The sequence below is a fragment of the Oryctolagus cuniculus genome, chromosome 9, assembly GCF_051225735.1.
Source record: "Oryctolagus cuniculus isolate XC-2025 breed Fujian yellow rabbit chromosome 9, ASM5122573v1, whole genome shotgun sequence".
Taxonomy (NCBI): domain Eukaryota; kingdom Metazoa; phylum Chordata; class Mammalia; order Lagomorpha; family Leporidae; genus Oryctolagus; species Oryctolagus cuniculus.
In genome coordinates this window covers 107,083,053-107,095,791 of record NC_142875.1, presented here as the reverse complement: position 1 = coordinate 107,095,791, position 12,739 = coordinate 107,083,053, and the positions used below count along the sequence as shown (strand labels likewise).

General features: G+C 40.9%; 1 protein-coding gene across 3 annotated transcripts; it reads left to right on the top strand.

Moving 5' to 3' along the window:
* The first annotated feature begins 275 nt into the window (after positions 1-275).
* Positions 276-12,739, top strand: CLEC7A (C-type lectin domain containing 7A). Of its 3 annotated transcripts, none has more exons than XM_002712883.6 (6): positions 290-513; positions 3,089-3,187; positions 4,229-4,366; positions 6,267-6,418; positions 8,843-8,961; positions 11,557-12,739. In XM_002712883.6, exons 1-6 carry the CDS (start codon positions 411-413, stop codon positions 11,687-11,689), a joined length of 744 nt encoding a protein of 247 aa, XP_002712929.3. In that variant the 5' UTR covers positions 290-410; the 3' UTR covers positions 11,690-12,739. The 3 variants fall into 3 exon arrangements, with proteins under 3 accessions (XP_002712930.3, XP_002712929.3, XP_089159985.1); XM_089303859.1 differs by having other exon boundaries at positions 305-513; positions 8,895-8,961; positions 11,557-11,699; XM_002712884.6 differs by lacking the exon at positions 4,229-4,366 and having other exon boundaries at positions 276-513.

Here is a 12,739-nt window from a genome sequence, read left to right as displayed (position 1 = left end):
GGGATAAACTCAAGGCACCAAAATGCTTTAATAGGCTACATCAATTAATGATGTCAAATTCAGTTGTGCAAGTAACAAAGGCACCATAAGACATTAATCCACGCCTTTTTCCTTATATGATCTGAAACTTCAATCTGTGTACTTTTCAGCCTTTTGATTTTCTTAAGAGTCTACAGTCTCAGAAACAGGATCTAAAGGTAAGGATAGGAAATTACCACAGCACAGTTTTCATTTCCTGCTTTTGGGTATCTGTTGTCGTTGGGCTGCTTAAGCTCAGCTTCTTAAAGCTCAGTCAACATGCCTATCCCACATGATTCAACTCTTAGATCCTCTTTTGTCCACAGGCAGTCAACTTAGGAGAAGGAAAGGCGCTCTCAAATGCTGCGTCTATCCTGGGACTCTATAGAACGATGGAGTTTCATTCCGGTTTAGAAAATGTAGATGAAGATGGATATACTCAATTAGTCTTCAACTCTCGAGTCACCACCAGAACATGTGTGTTATCAGAGAAAGGTATTATTTTTTCTTTCTGACTTCAGCACTCTCATTCACAATTAAATACTTAAGTGGAAAAAATTGTAGATACAACTTGTTAGATTTACTTAAAGATTTTTAGAAATTACAGAAGATAACTTGGATTTGTACTAAGCCTTTACTATTAACTAATTGTTAAGCCTAAGCTATTGAGTAACTAATTGTTAGTACTTAAATTAATTATGTATGATGGCAGAAAATACAGTTTCTCTGTTTTATAGAAATTGCCACTTCCTCTCTGCAGAGTTAGCAATAAGTATGAAGGGATTTCTTCTTTTGTTTTTGTATATTGTTTTTGCATCTGTTTTTTAAGATTGATTTATTTACTTGAAAGGCAGAGTTACAGAGAGACAGAAGTAGGTAGAGAGAGAGAGAAGTCTTTCATCTGCTGATTCACTCCCTAAATGGTTGCAATGGCTGGAGCTGCACCCATCTGAAGGCAGGAGCCAGGAGCCAGAAGCTTCTTCCAGGACTCCCACATGGGTGCAGGGGCCCAAGGCTTTGGGCCACCTTCTGCTGTTTTCCCAGGCCATAACAGAGAGCTGGATCAGAAGCAGAGCAGCCAGGACTTGAACTGGTGCTATATGGGATGCCGGCACTGCAAGCGGCAGTGTTACCAGCTACGGCACAGTGCTGGCCCCATGAAGGGGTTTCAATAAGGGTGACTTGTTGCTTGTTTGATAGAAGGGAATATATCATAGACTGGAGGTCAAGGAAACTTGTGTGTATCAACATCAGGAAAGACAAGAAAGAGAAGAATGATGAGAGTAGGCATTTGGCCTACTGTTTAAGATATCAGGGTGCCCACATTCCTAGAGTCTAAGACGCTGGGATTTGGACCTCAGCTCTGCTCCTGATACCAGCTTCCTGCTGGTGTGCACACCAGAAGGCAGCAAGTAAGACTCCAGGAGCGGGGTCCCCATCGCCCATGACGGAGACCCAGATTGAATTTCCAGATCCCAGCTTCAGCCTGGCCCAGCTCTGGCCGTTAAGTGCATTTGGGGAATGAACCAGCAGATGGGATGGTATCTCTCTGTTTCTCTGCCTCTACAATAAATAAAATAAATAAATTAAAAAAAAACTTTTTTAGAAAAAGAATGAAAAGATGGGAGACAGATGATAAAAACAGTAAAATGATAATCTTCTTGTAGAGACCAAATGGAAATCAGAAGTCAAAGAGTTTATTTCTTTTTCCTGCTTTTTAAAATTTTTTAAATTTATTTGAAAGCCAGAGAGAGACAGAGACAGAAATGGGTCTCCCTTCTGCAGGCTTACTCCAAAAATGCCTACAATAGCCAAAGCTGGGTCAGGCCAAAGCCAGGAGATCAGAACTCAAACCAAGCCTCCCACATGAGTGGCAAGAACCCAAGCACTTGAGCCGTCACCCGCTGCTTCCTAGGGTGCGTATTTGTAGGAAGCTGGAACTGAAGGCAGAGCCAGGTCTTGAACTCAGACACTCTAATGTGGGATAAGGTTTTCCCAAGCTGTATGCCAAACATCCACTCCAGTCATGGGGTTTAAAAGTCTGAATCTGACATGCCTTTTGTGGTAAGAGATTGGTTTGCATGTTTCTTTTTAAAGGGAGTTCATGGCATTCTGGTGAAGGAAACATATTAGACAAAAAGTCTTCATTAACTGGATATGAGACTTAAAATGTAAATGGAATGAAATATGGAGAAAGGAACCAGGGATCTGTTTATCAAACGAGTGATTTTGTCTCCTCTATGATTCTCCTTGACAATTCCGTGAAATGCTCTTCCTGTTTATTCTCAGTGAAAGGCAGAGATATACTCTTGCTGTGGAAATGTTAATACAACATCAGTTCCTTGTTGTCTTCAAGGGAAACATTCACATGTCTTGACATCAGAATGAGACTTCTGCTTTCTTCTTCACATTGCATAATTGTTTTCCTCTTACCACCAATTAAGCAATTTTTTCTTGGGCAACCTGCTGGGGTTTCCAGAAAGAAAAGTTGGTTGAGGGAGGTGGTATCCAGGTATGTGTGTGTTTATGCATATCAGTGGACAGTGAGTGACCTATAATGTGCTTCATCTCTAAGTGGGATGCTTTTTCGTGTTAGTTCACTTAATTCCCACAATAATCCTTGGAGGTATTAGAACCCCAGTGTCACAAAGAAAAATGAAAAACAAAAACAGAGGAAGTAACTTGACCAAAGTCATGCACCGAATAAGTCAAGAGGGGAGGTTATCCTTAGTAACCAATGCTATTTCTTCTACTTTAAGATGTCTCCTCCAAAAATGAAGGGGGGTATCAGAGACCGTAGGAGTGTCAGGACTCAAGAATGTTCACGTGGTTCTGAGACCAGGAGTGTAAGCTGTTCTGCCTATGCTGAAGCTACAGCTACAGCCACCAAAGAAGAGGTATCCTAAGAGTAGGGGAAAACTCCATTAATTCTGAATGGCGAGGTTATCCAGGCACCAATGATGAATGATTCACTTTAGAATTTGCCAGATTGTAATGACAATGGAATTAAAGTTCTCCACGATCCCTCATCCTGGTCTCCATTCAATTTCTGCTCCTGGTGGCTCTTCAGGAACCCGTACTGTGTCTCCTCCTTGGCGTCTCGTGGCTGTGACTTTGGGAGTCCTGTGCTTGGTAATACTGGTGGTAGCTGTGGTCCTGAGTGCCCTGGGTGAGTACTGGTTGGAGAGATTAACAACAGACATTTCACATGCATTTCACATGTACCAGGCAATCTTTTTAGGACTTGATGTGCATAATCTAATTTAATATGTATAGTAAACCTATTCAGTTAGTGCTTTTAAGCCTCATTTTACATATAAGGGACGTGAGAGACTGGGAGTGTTCTCTCGTTTTCCAGGGTCTTAAGTTAGTGATGGGATCATGATTCGACACTCAGATTATCCATCTAAAAAACCTTATATTCTTAATTACTCTGCTGTGTTACTGTTGAATAGCTGGTTTCAAAGCTGTGATATTTGAAGGCTGAACTGATAGAAGGAAACCCTGGAGACTGGAGAAGGAAGTACAACATGATACTATCTCCCAAATGAAATGAATTCACTAAAGGGACCATGTACTACTTTTATGAATCTCAACATTTGTGGAAATTGTTTTATATCTGACCTTTAATATAAACCCCTCTAATATGCCAGGAAGTGTTTTGCCACTTACCAAGTACTAAGTATGTATTTTGTGATGGATAAATGCATTTCCCTATATTTTTATATCTCTCAATAATAATAATTGTGCTTAGAGAGTCTTTAGGAGTTTACTTAATTAGTCAAACAGTTCCTTGTACTTAAGGTATCGTAGGTACTACACAGGTGCTCAAGGGACAGCTCCCATTTTTAAATAGGAAAAAAACTAAAAGAATTACTATTTCAAATCTCTCATAGTGCCAACTGACTCTTTGTCATTTGTCTCCTACTGCTCCCTTCATTCTCTTTCTCCTCTACCCGATTATTTTTTCTCTTTTTCACCACAATTCTTTTTTTGGAAGTTATTTCTTTCTTTCTACCTATTTCATCTATCAATCTATTATTTATTATCATCTATCATCCTTACCTCTCCACCAACAATAAATCATCTATTTATCATTTATCAAGATTGTAGCTCTTTATGTTTCAATAACACGTGGGTTTGGGAATTTTAGTTTTCAAACATAGCAGGATGACTTTTTTGTCACTATTATTGTTGTTGGTATATGAAGCTTTTCAGAGATCCAATTCAGGGAGCCAACCTTTGAAGAATGACAACTTTCCATCAAGAAGTAGAGAGAACCACAATCAACCCACAAAATCATCTTTAGAAGAGAATGTGGCTCCTACCACGGCCCTCAAAACCACAGGCAAGGGCAGAATTAAAGGCTTCAGGGATTCCTTGGTTCAAGATGGTTAATTCTTGGTTCCAAGTCCCGGGGTAAGGTGATTAAGAGAATACGCTTATATCCAATGCCTGTGTGTTCAAGGCAAACACATTTATCAATATATTTTAGAACAATGTGTCCCTGTCAAACACGAAAAAAGTGGTATTGTAAACACCCGTGCATATAACTGGACAGTTTAAGCTGGATTTTCCCCCCAGATTGGTAATTGATTTATTGACTGTATGAATAGAACTACAGGAGATTATATAACTTGATATAAAGGAAATAAAAATGTTCTCTCCCTTTAACAAACTGCTATTTTTAGTGGTATAATTAAACTAGGAAATAAAACATTAGAAAGGAAGAATAGTGTAGGAAAAGGAAAGAGGAGTAAATATTGCCAAGATTTAAAAAGCTAAATTAAAAACATAAAGAGGAGATACAACTAATATAAAAATTCCTAAAAACTCTGGTTAAATTTTCCTTTGATCATACAATTTAATTACTTGTTTTTTATTATTAAATATTTATTTATTTATTTGAAAGTCAGAGCCACAGAGAGGGAGTGGGACAGGCAGAGAGAAATCAATGGTTCACTCCCCAAATGGCTGCAATGACTAGGGCTGGGATAGGCTGAAGCAAAGAGCCAGGTGCTTCCTCTGAGTCTCCCACATGGCTGCAGGGGCCCAAACACTTGGACCACCTTCACCTGCTTTCCAAGGTGCATTAGCAGGAAGCTGGATTGAAAGTGAAGCAGATGGGACTACAACTGGTGCCCAAATGGGATGCCAATGGCGCATGCTGATGGTGATGCTGATGATGTTTTTATTTTTTATATATAAATTAATTTAACTTATTGCTTTCATTTTATTTGAAAGGCAGAGAGAGAGATATCTTTCATCTGCTGGTTCACTCTCCAAATGTCCCCAACAGCTAGGGCTGAGCAAAGCCAAAAGAAGGAGCCAGGACCTCAATCCTAGTTTCCAATGTGAATGGCAGGGATCTAACTGCTTAAACCATCACTGCTATTTCCCAGGGTATGCATTAGCAGAAAGCTGCAATTGGAAGTAGAACCAGGACTTGAACCCAGTCCCTCCAATACGGGCTTCCCAAGCCACATCCTAACTGCTGTGCTAAAATGCTCACCCCTCTTAAATTTCATATACAGTTTATCTTTACCTTAATTTCATCATAATTGACTATGATTTAATATTTCCATTTCATTTTTTCATCTTTGTACCCGCAATGCCTATTTTTATCAACAATTTAATAAATATAATCAATATATTCTATAATGTGAATAATTACTGTTCAAGTTTTCTAATTTGGAAAGTCACATTTTTGAAATGGATCTCATACCATAAAATATGTTAAGTAGTATGAACTTAGGGTGTGCCCCAATGATTGACTTTGAGTGGGTTTACTTTAGGGAGTTATAGAGAGTCCTTGGTTGAATTTGAAGGAGTGGAACACAAATCAAAAAGGAAAGGATAGGTTGCTGTCTAAACCTTTGTCTAATTAATTTTTAAGTTTTAAATGAATGGTGGAATTTGAATGCATTCTCTTCTGTAAAATCATATCCCTATAGTTGGACTTGAAATGGTTCCATTCCCAGCTGCTGCACTTTCAGTGCAACTCCCTGTTAATACACCTGGGAAAGCAGCATAAGATGGCCCAAGTGCTTAGGCACTGCATCCATGTGGGAGACCCAGGCTGCCATTGCAGCCATTTCCAGAGCGAACCAGCAGATGAAAGAGCTCTCTCTGTGTAGCTCTGCCTTTCAAATAAAACTAAAAACAGAGAGAGAGAGAGAAATGATGCTTACACTAGGACAGTGAGCTGATGTGCTATGAAACTCATAGTCTCTATCGCTTATTTCCAGGCTTCTTTTCCAGCTCTTGTCCCCCTAATTGGATCATGCACGAGACAAGCTGTTATCTATTTAGAACATCACTAGATACCTGGAATGGAAGTAAAAGACAATGCTCTCAACTGGCCTCTCATCTCCTGAAGATAGACAGCTCAGAAGAACTGGTAAGTGTAGATCTCAGGTTTAACTCCCTGTTAACAATTTTCCCTGAGAGAAAGTCATTTTTAATTTCTTTATTATCACACTAGTAGCATGCATTAAGCATGTAAAGTGCATAGTATATGCTTTTATGTTTAATTAATTTTTCAAAGATTTATTTATTTATTTATTTATTTGAAAGGCAGAGTTACAGAGACAAAGAGATCCTCCATCCACTGGTTCACTCCCCAAATGGCTGAAACATCTGGAGCTGGGCCAATCCGAAGCCAGGAGCTTCTTCCAGGTCTTCTTCCAGGGGCCTAAGGACTTGGGCCATCTTTCACTGCTTGCCCAGGCTATAGCAGAGAGCTGGATCAGAAGTAGAGCAGTCAGGACTCAAACCAGCATCCATATGGGATACTGGCATCACAGGCGGTAGCTTTACCAGCCATGCCACAACACTGGCCCCTTAATTAATTTTTATTTATTTTTTTTTTTTTGACAGGCAGAGTGGACAGTGAGAGAGAGAGACAGAGAGAAAGGTCTTCCTTTGCCGTTGGTTCACCCTCCAATGGCCGCCGCGGCCAGCGCGCTACGGCCGGCGTACCGCGCTGATCCGATGGCAGGAGCCAGGAGCCAGGTGCTTTTCCTGGTCTCCCATGGGGTGCAGGGCCCAAGCACCTGGGCCATCCTCCACTGCACTCCCTGGCCACAGCAGAGAGCTGGCCTGGAAGAGGGGCAACCGGGACAGAATGCGGCGCCCCGACCGGGACTAGAACCCGGTGTGCCGGCGCCGCTAGGCGGAGGATTAGCCTAGTGAGCCGCGGCGCCGGCCTAATTAATTTTTTAAATAACCACATTTCACTTTAAAACAAATCCATTTCAAACACACCCCATGTCTGCATGATTATTGTAACCAAATCACTACCCATTTTAGTAGATTTAAACTGTCAATTTTTAAATTTGGTGGAGTAAAAGAGAAAATTCTACCTTTGCCATAATAATTGTCAAGAAAAATAGAAGCTGGAGCAGGTGTTTTGGCACAGAAGGTCAAGCCACTGCTTTGGACACGGACATCCCATATAGCAGTGCCTGGGACCAAGTCCTGCCTCTGCTTCCCATCCAGCTTCCTTATTGTGTCTGGGAAGGCAGAAGATGGTGATGCAAGAACTTTGGATCCCTGCCACCCACATGGGAGATCCCAATGGAGTTCCTGTTTCCTGGCTTTGGCCTGGTCCAGCCTTGGCTGTTGTGGGCATCTGGGGAATGAACCGGTAGATGAAAGATCCTCTCTCTCTCTTCCTCTCCTCTCTCTGTGTAACCCTGACTTTCAAATAAATAAATAAATCTTTAAATGAGTCTCTCAGTTTATGATGAACAAAAGGCAAAACACAGATAAATTATGACAAAGGATATGGTCAGGTAACAATTTACACTCAAAATCTAATTTATAACTTCTCCATCTAGCTTCATTATGCTCAATCTTCTGGTTCTGTACTGTCTTGCCCAACAGTTGCATTTCACGTTAAAATTAATGAAAGTGGGTATATGGCCAAGGAAGAATGTTGTACTAGAAGGCTGTCTGCTTTTAGAGCACTTTGCAATTGACAATAAATTCTCCTGTACTTGTCAACAATTCAGTTACTTTCATGGAATCTCAGACTGCTTTTTACTAAAACATTTAGAGAGTCTAAATTATTTTGAAGTTGTTATCCAGTGCTAAGAAATATTTCTTGACGAACACAGTATCAATCTAGATTTTCAACTTGAGAAGATAGTAGCCTATCGTCCATGAAAGCCACATTGAGAGCTTATCACCCATGGATTTTGTCAAGTTTGGCTTGAATGAAGGCAATACATTGACATTATGAACCTATTCTATATTGGAAATTGAATGATAATTACTCTAAAGAAATGAAATAGGCCTTGTGAAACATTCAAGAATGAGCCCCTCTCAGCATGGTTGTCAGTTTATGCACATCTCCGTCACCAAAGTGATTTAATCTTCCTTGCTTCTTTTTATTTACAAATTTATTTTATTCACTTGAAAGTCAAGAATTAAGCATATATATATAGAGAGAGAGACAGAGTGATACCCTCCATTCGCTGTTTCACTCCCCAAATGGCCCCAATGGCCAGAGCTGAGCCAGACCAAAGCCAGGAGCCAGGAGCTTCCTCCAGGTCTCCCATATGAGTGGCAAGTGCCCAAGCTCTTGGGCCATCTTCTGCTGCTTTTCCCAAGCACATTAGCAGGGAGCTGGATTGGAAGTGGAGCAGCCAGACACAAACCAGAGCCCGTATGGGATGCTGGCATCACAGGCAGCGGCTTCACCCACTCCGCCACAGCATCAGTCCCTTATGTTTTTCTTAACATCTATAAGTCTATCATCTAGCTACCTATCTATCTGTCCCCATGATGTGTGTTTGTAATCAATTCTGTTTCACTACAGGAATTTATAGAAAGAGAAATGTCTTTCCAACCCATTCATTCATTTTGGATAGGGCTGTCTCGTTCCCAGAGTGGGAGCCCATGGCTCTGGGAGGATGGATCAACATTCTCTTCTAACTTGTAAGTATCTCAGAAGCTTCATCCTTTTCCTCAAAGAGACCAAAGAACATCAAGCATTTAAGAACCTGGTTTGGTAGCTGTGTGTGAGAAAGAGAGAGAAAGAAAAATACGCAGTGAGAAAGAGTGAGCTGGGGAGGAAAAGAAAAGGTGGGAGGAGGACTCGGGTCAGAAGGAGCTGCGAGGCCAGCCAGTGCTATCCACAGAGCGGTCCCATTAATTTCTTTGCAGCAGGACACATGGCATCTGTTTGAAGTTGCCCAGCCAAGGAGCAGTCACTGTCACTCAGCACACCACTGTGACTAAGAGCAGGGGTTTCCAAGTCAGGCCTCAGCTGAGTTAGTGACGAGCCCTCTCACTGGCTGTGTGACACTTTCCTTTCCTTATCTTTCAATGAGCATGGAACTCATAAGACTGTGAGACAAAGGGGATAAAATAAAATCATTTAGTACAGTGTCTTGCGTATAGTAAGCATGTGATATACACTATTATCAAGTTAAAAAACAACCACATAGCTCATTTAATTATTTTCAACTTATTGATCTTCCTCAGTGTGTATTGAAACCTTCCTCACTGTAATTGTCATGTATTTTCTTTTTAAATCAGAATATCAAATTATATCTTCCTTGTATGTTCCTGTTACTTCTTTTAAGTTCTTTGTGTTGAATTTGCTATTTGACCTTAACTTCCATATTGGATGGTTAACTCATGAACTTCAGCTCTTCTTGTTCTCAAGTGCATGCAGTGAAGGCTATCATTCTAATAGATTTCCACAGTCATTTAGTTCAGAATACTTTCTGACTTCCACTGTGTGTTTCTGACTTCCCATGAGTTGCCTGGGAGTCCATTTCTGAATTTACAAACATGTGAGCATTTTTTAGCTTTCTCTTTGTTTTAGGTTTCAGGTTTACCTGCTTTGTGATGATCAGAGAAATACTGTGTGATGGAATTTTTGTGGTGTGTGAGTGTGAGTGAGTGCATGTGTGTGTGTGTGTGTGTGTGTGTGTGTGTGTGTGTGCAGAGCTAGATCTATGGAGCACACTGCAAGGAAGCAGCAGACAAGAAACACAGGTAGGGCTAACTACCTGAGGATATACTATAGCAGCAGTCCTTTCGTAGTGAAGGTGACTATTGCCATGTGCTTGCAAGAGAACAGCAGGTCTGTTGAAATAGGACTAGAATCCAAGAAGCATACTTGTAACTGCAGTATTTTCTAAATTAGGGTGGGTTTCCTATGGTCCAACAAGTTTTCTCAGGTAGGTGATTTGCATCTCTAGGTGGAACTGGAGAGTCTACACACCATATAGCTAAAGGATTCCACTGAATGCCCAGGGCCACCCGCCACATTGGCCTGCTGATAGATTAACTGTTGCTCCCCCATTCGCGGAGGAACGACACCGGATCCTGCGCTGTTCTCTTTGTCCGGCCCTTCCCAGGTTAGCTGCCGTGCCCCCGCCCGCTTCCTCGGAGGAGCAGCACACCGCCGGCCCGCTCTCTCAGGGGCTGCTCAGATGTTCCTCAGATGTTGCCTGGTGCATGCTGTCTCTCTCTTCCTTTATAGTCCTCTTCCACCAATCCACGCTCTGCTGCCCACACGACGAGCACGCTGCTCTCCTCCAATCAGGAGCAGGATCAGCTCCTGCAGCTTATCAGTCAAACTGGTGAGGCAGCTGTGTAGAAGTTGTTTGCTCTCTCTCAGCACCATATTGTGGGAAAGCAGATGCATAGAATTAGTCCTAGTTCCAGTAATTTAGTCTAGTCTCAGTTGCTCCCCGCAATTAACAATGACAAATCTTTGGCATTTGGGCAAAGGTCTCATCTTCTGTAACTATGCTGGTTCCAGCTTGTGTTTCAACCTAGCTAAGAATATTTTTTCCTATTTCCTCCTGATAGCAAGATTGAGACATGCCTATTTCTATGTTCTTTTCTGTTTTATGATTTTATTTTTCATTTACTCCTACACTAAAAGAGCTCTTTGTTTTCTAGCTTTTGCAGTGTTTGCTATTAAATCTCCCAGCTTAAATGAATTTTATTGCATACTATTTGATCAAGGAGATGGTATACCTTACAACTAAGTAAAAATACAGCCCTTTAAAACACTAGCTCTGTTTGTGTGTGTGTGTGTATGTGTGTGTGTAAACAGTCAATGTTCATGTAGAATCACCCACATATTTATGGTTTTTATTGTTTCTTATTTATTTTATTTATTAATTTGAAAGGTAGAGAAATACAGATGGTGAGAGACAAAGAGAGAGAGAGAGACAGATACAGAGAGATCGATCTTCCAGTCTTCCAACTGCTGGTTCATTCTCCACATGGCCACAACTGCTAGGTCTGGGACAGGCTGAAACCAGGAGCCAGGAGTTCCATCCTGATCTCCCTCATGGTGGTGGGGGCCCAAGTGGGTGAGCCATCTTTTACTACCTTCCTAGGTGAAATAAGCAGTGAGCCGGGTCAAAAGCAGAGCATCCAGGACTCAAAACAGCACTCCAGAAACTACCAGATTCCGCCTTGAATCCTTGCTGATTTATTTCAGTACCTAGTAGGCAGGATTCCTTATGTTTGTTCTAATTAACTTACTATATTTTATTTTAACAGGTTTCAAATAAGAAGCACAGCTACCCGGGAAAGCTCATCTCACAATTGTGTATGGATTCACATGTCAGTCGTGTACGACCAACTCTGCAATGTGCCCTCATACAGTATTTGTGAGAAGCAACTGTCACTGTAAGGTCAAAAGGGTGGGGAAAGAAGTAGGTGAGATAGTAAGGAGAGTAGAAATCAGAACAGAAAAGAGTGATATCAGAAGTCGAAACAAATGCTGAAAAGGCTGAGAGCTCATCATATTTTCATTAGCTGAGAAATAGGGTGGAGAGGATGTGATTTTTGCTCCTGTCCACGCCATAGGTAGACCAGTAGTATGTTCCAGTCACTAGCATCCTGGACATGGAGTCAGGGCAGGTAAGCCTGAATTTTCATTCTACCATTGACTTGATATTCCCTAGATAAACCACAAGTCCTTGGTACTGCAAAGGAGTCAATCTCTGGCTCTACCTGACTTACTTGTGTTTTGTCCTCAGAAGGCATCATCAGATGCACACTGTGTTTTCATGACTTCATTTCTAGAAGTATACCAGATAGACAAAGACAGAAGGCAGAATATACTTCTGAGCAGTAAATGAAGGCATCTAAAAGGGTAAAAAAAAAAAAACACAACTTCACACAATTCGAGCTTTTCATTACTTTCATCACCAGCATCATTAGCAAGGAGCAACTCCAACTTATCAATTAAATAACCCAGAGGATGTGCCAGACCTATTTACTAGTAGAATCCTATGCTGTGAAACTGTAGAGAAACTACTCCTATAGGAAGACCTTATCATTTTTAGCATACTACCCATCAAAAAGTAAATAAAATGCTAAAATGATTTGGCAGAATTAATATTTGGAGATGTAAAACATGTTTTATTATTGATTCTTTATGATATGCTGTTTGGTAATCTTCACCAATTCCTCAGTCATTGTTGTGAAACACGTGTTATTGCAATGGAACTACATTTCCTCAGGTGGTGATCTGTCTAATTCTCTTTCAGCCTTTCCCACTTCTGCTATTTTTATTTCCAATGGAAATCCCCACACAACTAGGGAGACATTTACAGCCTTCACATGTTGATTACTATGTGAACAGAAATTTTGCCAAGTTCATGGAATTATTCACATCAAAATGGTTAACTTTATGTTTTGTGGATATCAGCTCAATAAAAACAGTTCTTACAAAGAA

Excerpts from the sequence above, each read along its gene's own strand:
- CLEC7A (XM_002712883.6), top strand. The coding sequence starts at position 411 with ATGGAGTTTCATTCCGGTTTAGAAAATGTAGATGAAGATGGATATACT. Across the intron at positions 3,188-4,228 it reads TGTGGTCCTGAGTGCCCTGG|CTTTTCAGAGATCCAATTCA; the intron begins GTGAGTACTGGT and ends TGGTATATGAAG. Across the intron at positions 6,419-8,842 it reads TAGACAGCTCAGAAGAACTG|GAATTTATAGAAAGAGAAAT; the intron begins GTAAGTGTAGAT and ends GTTTCACTACAG.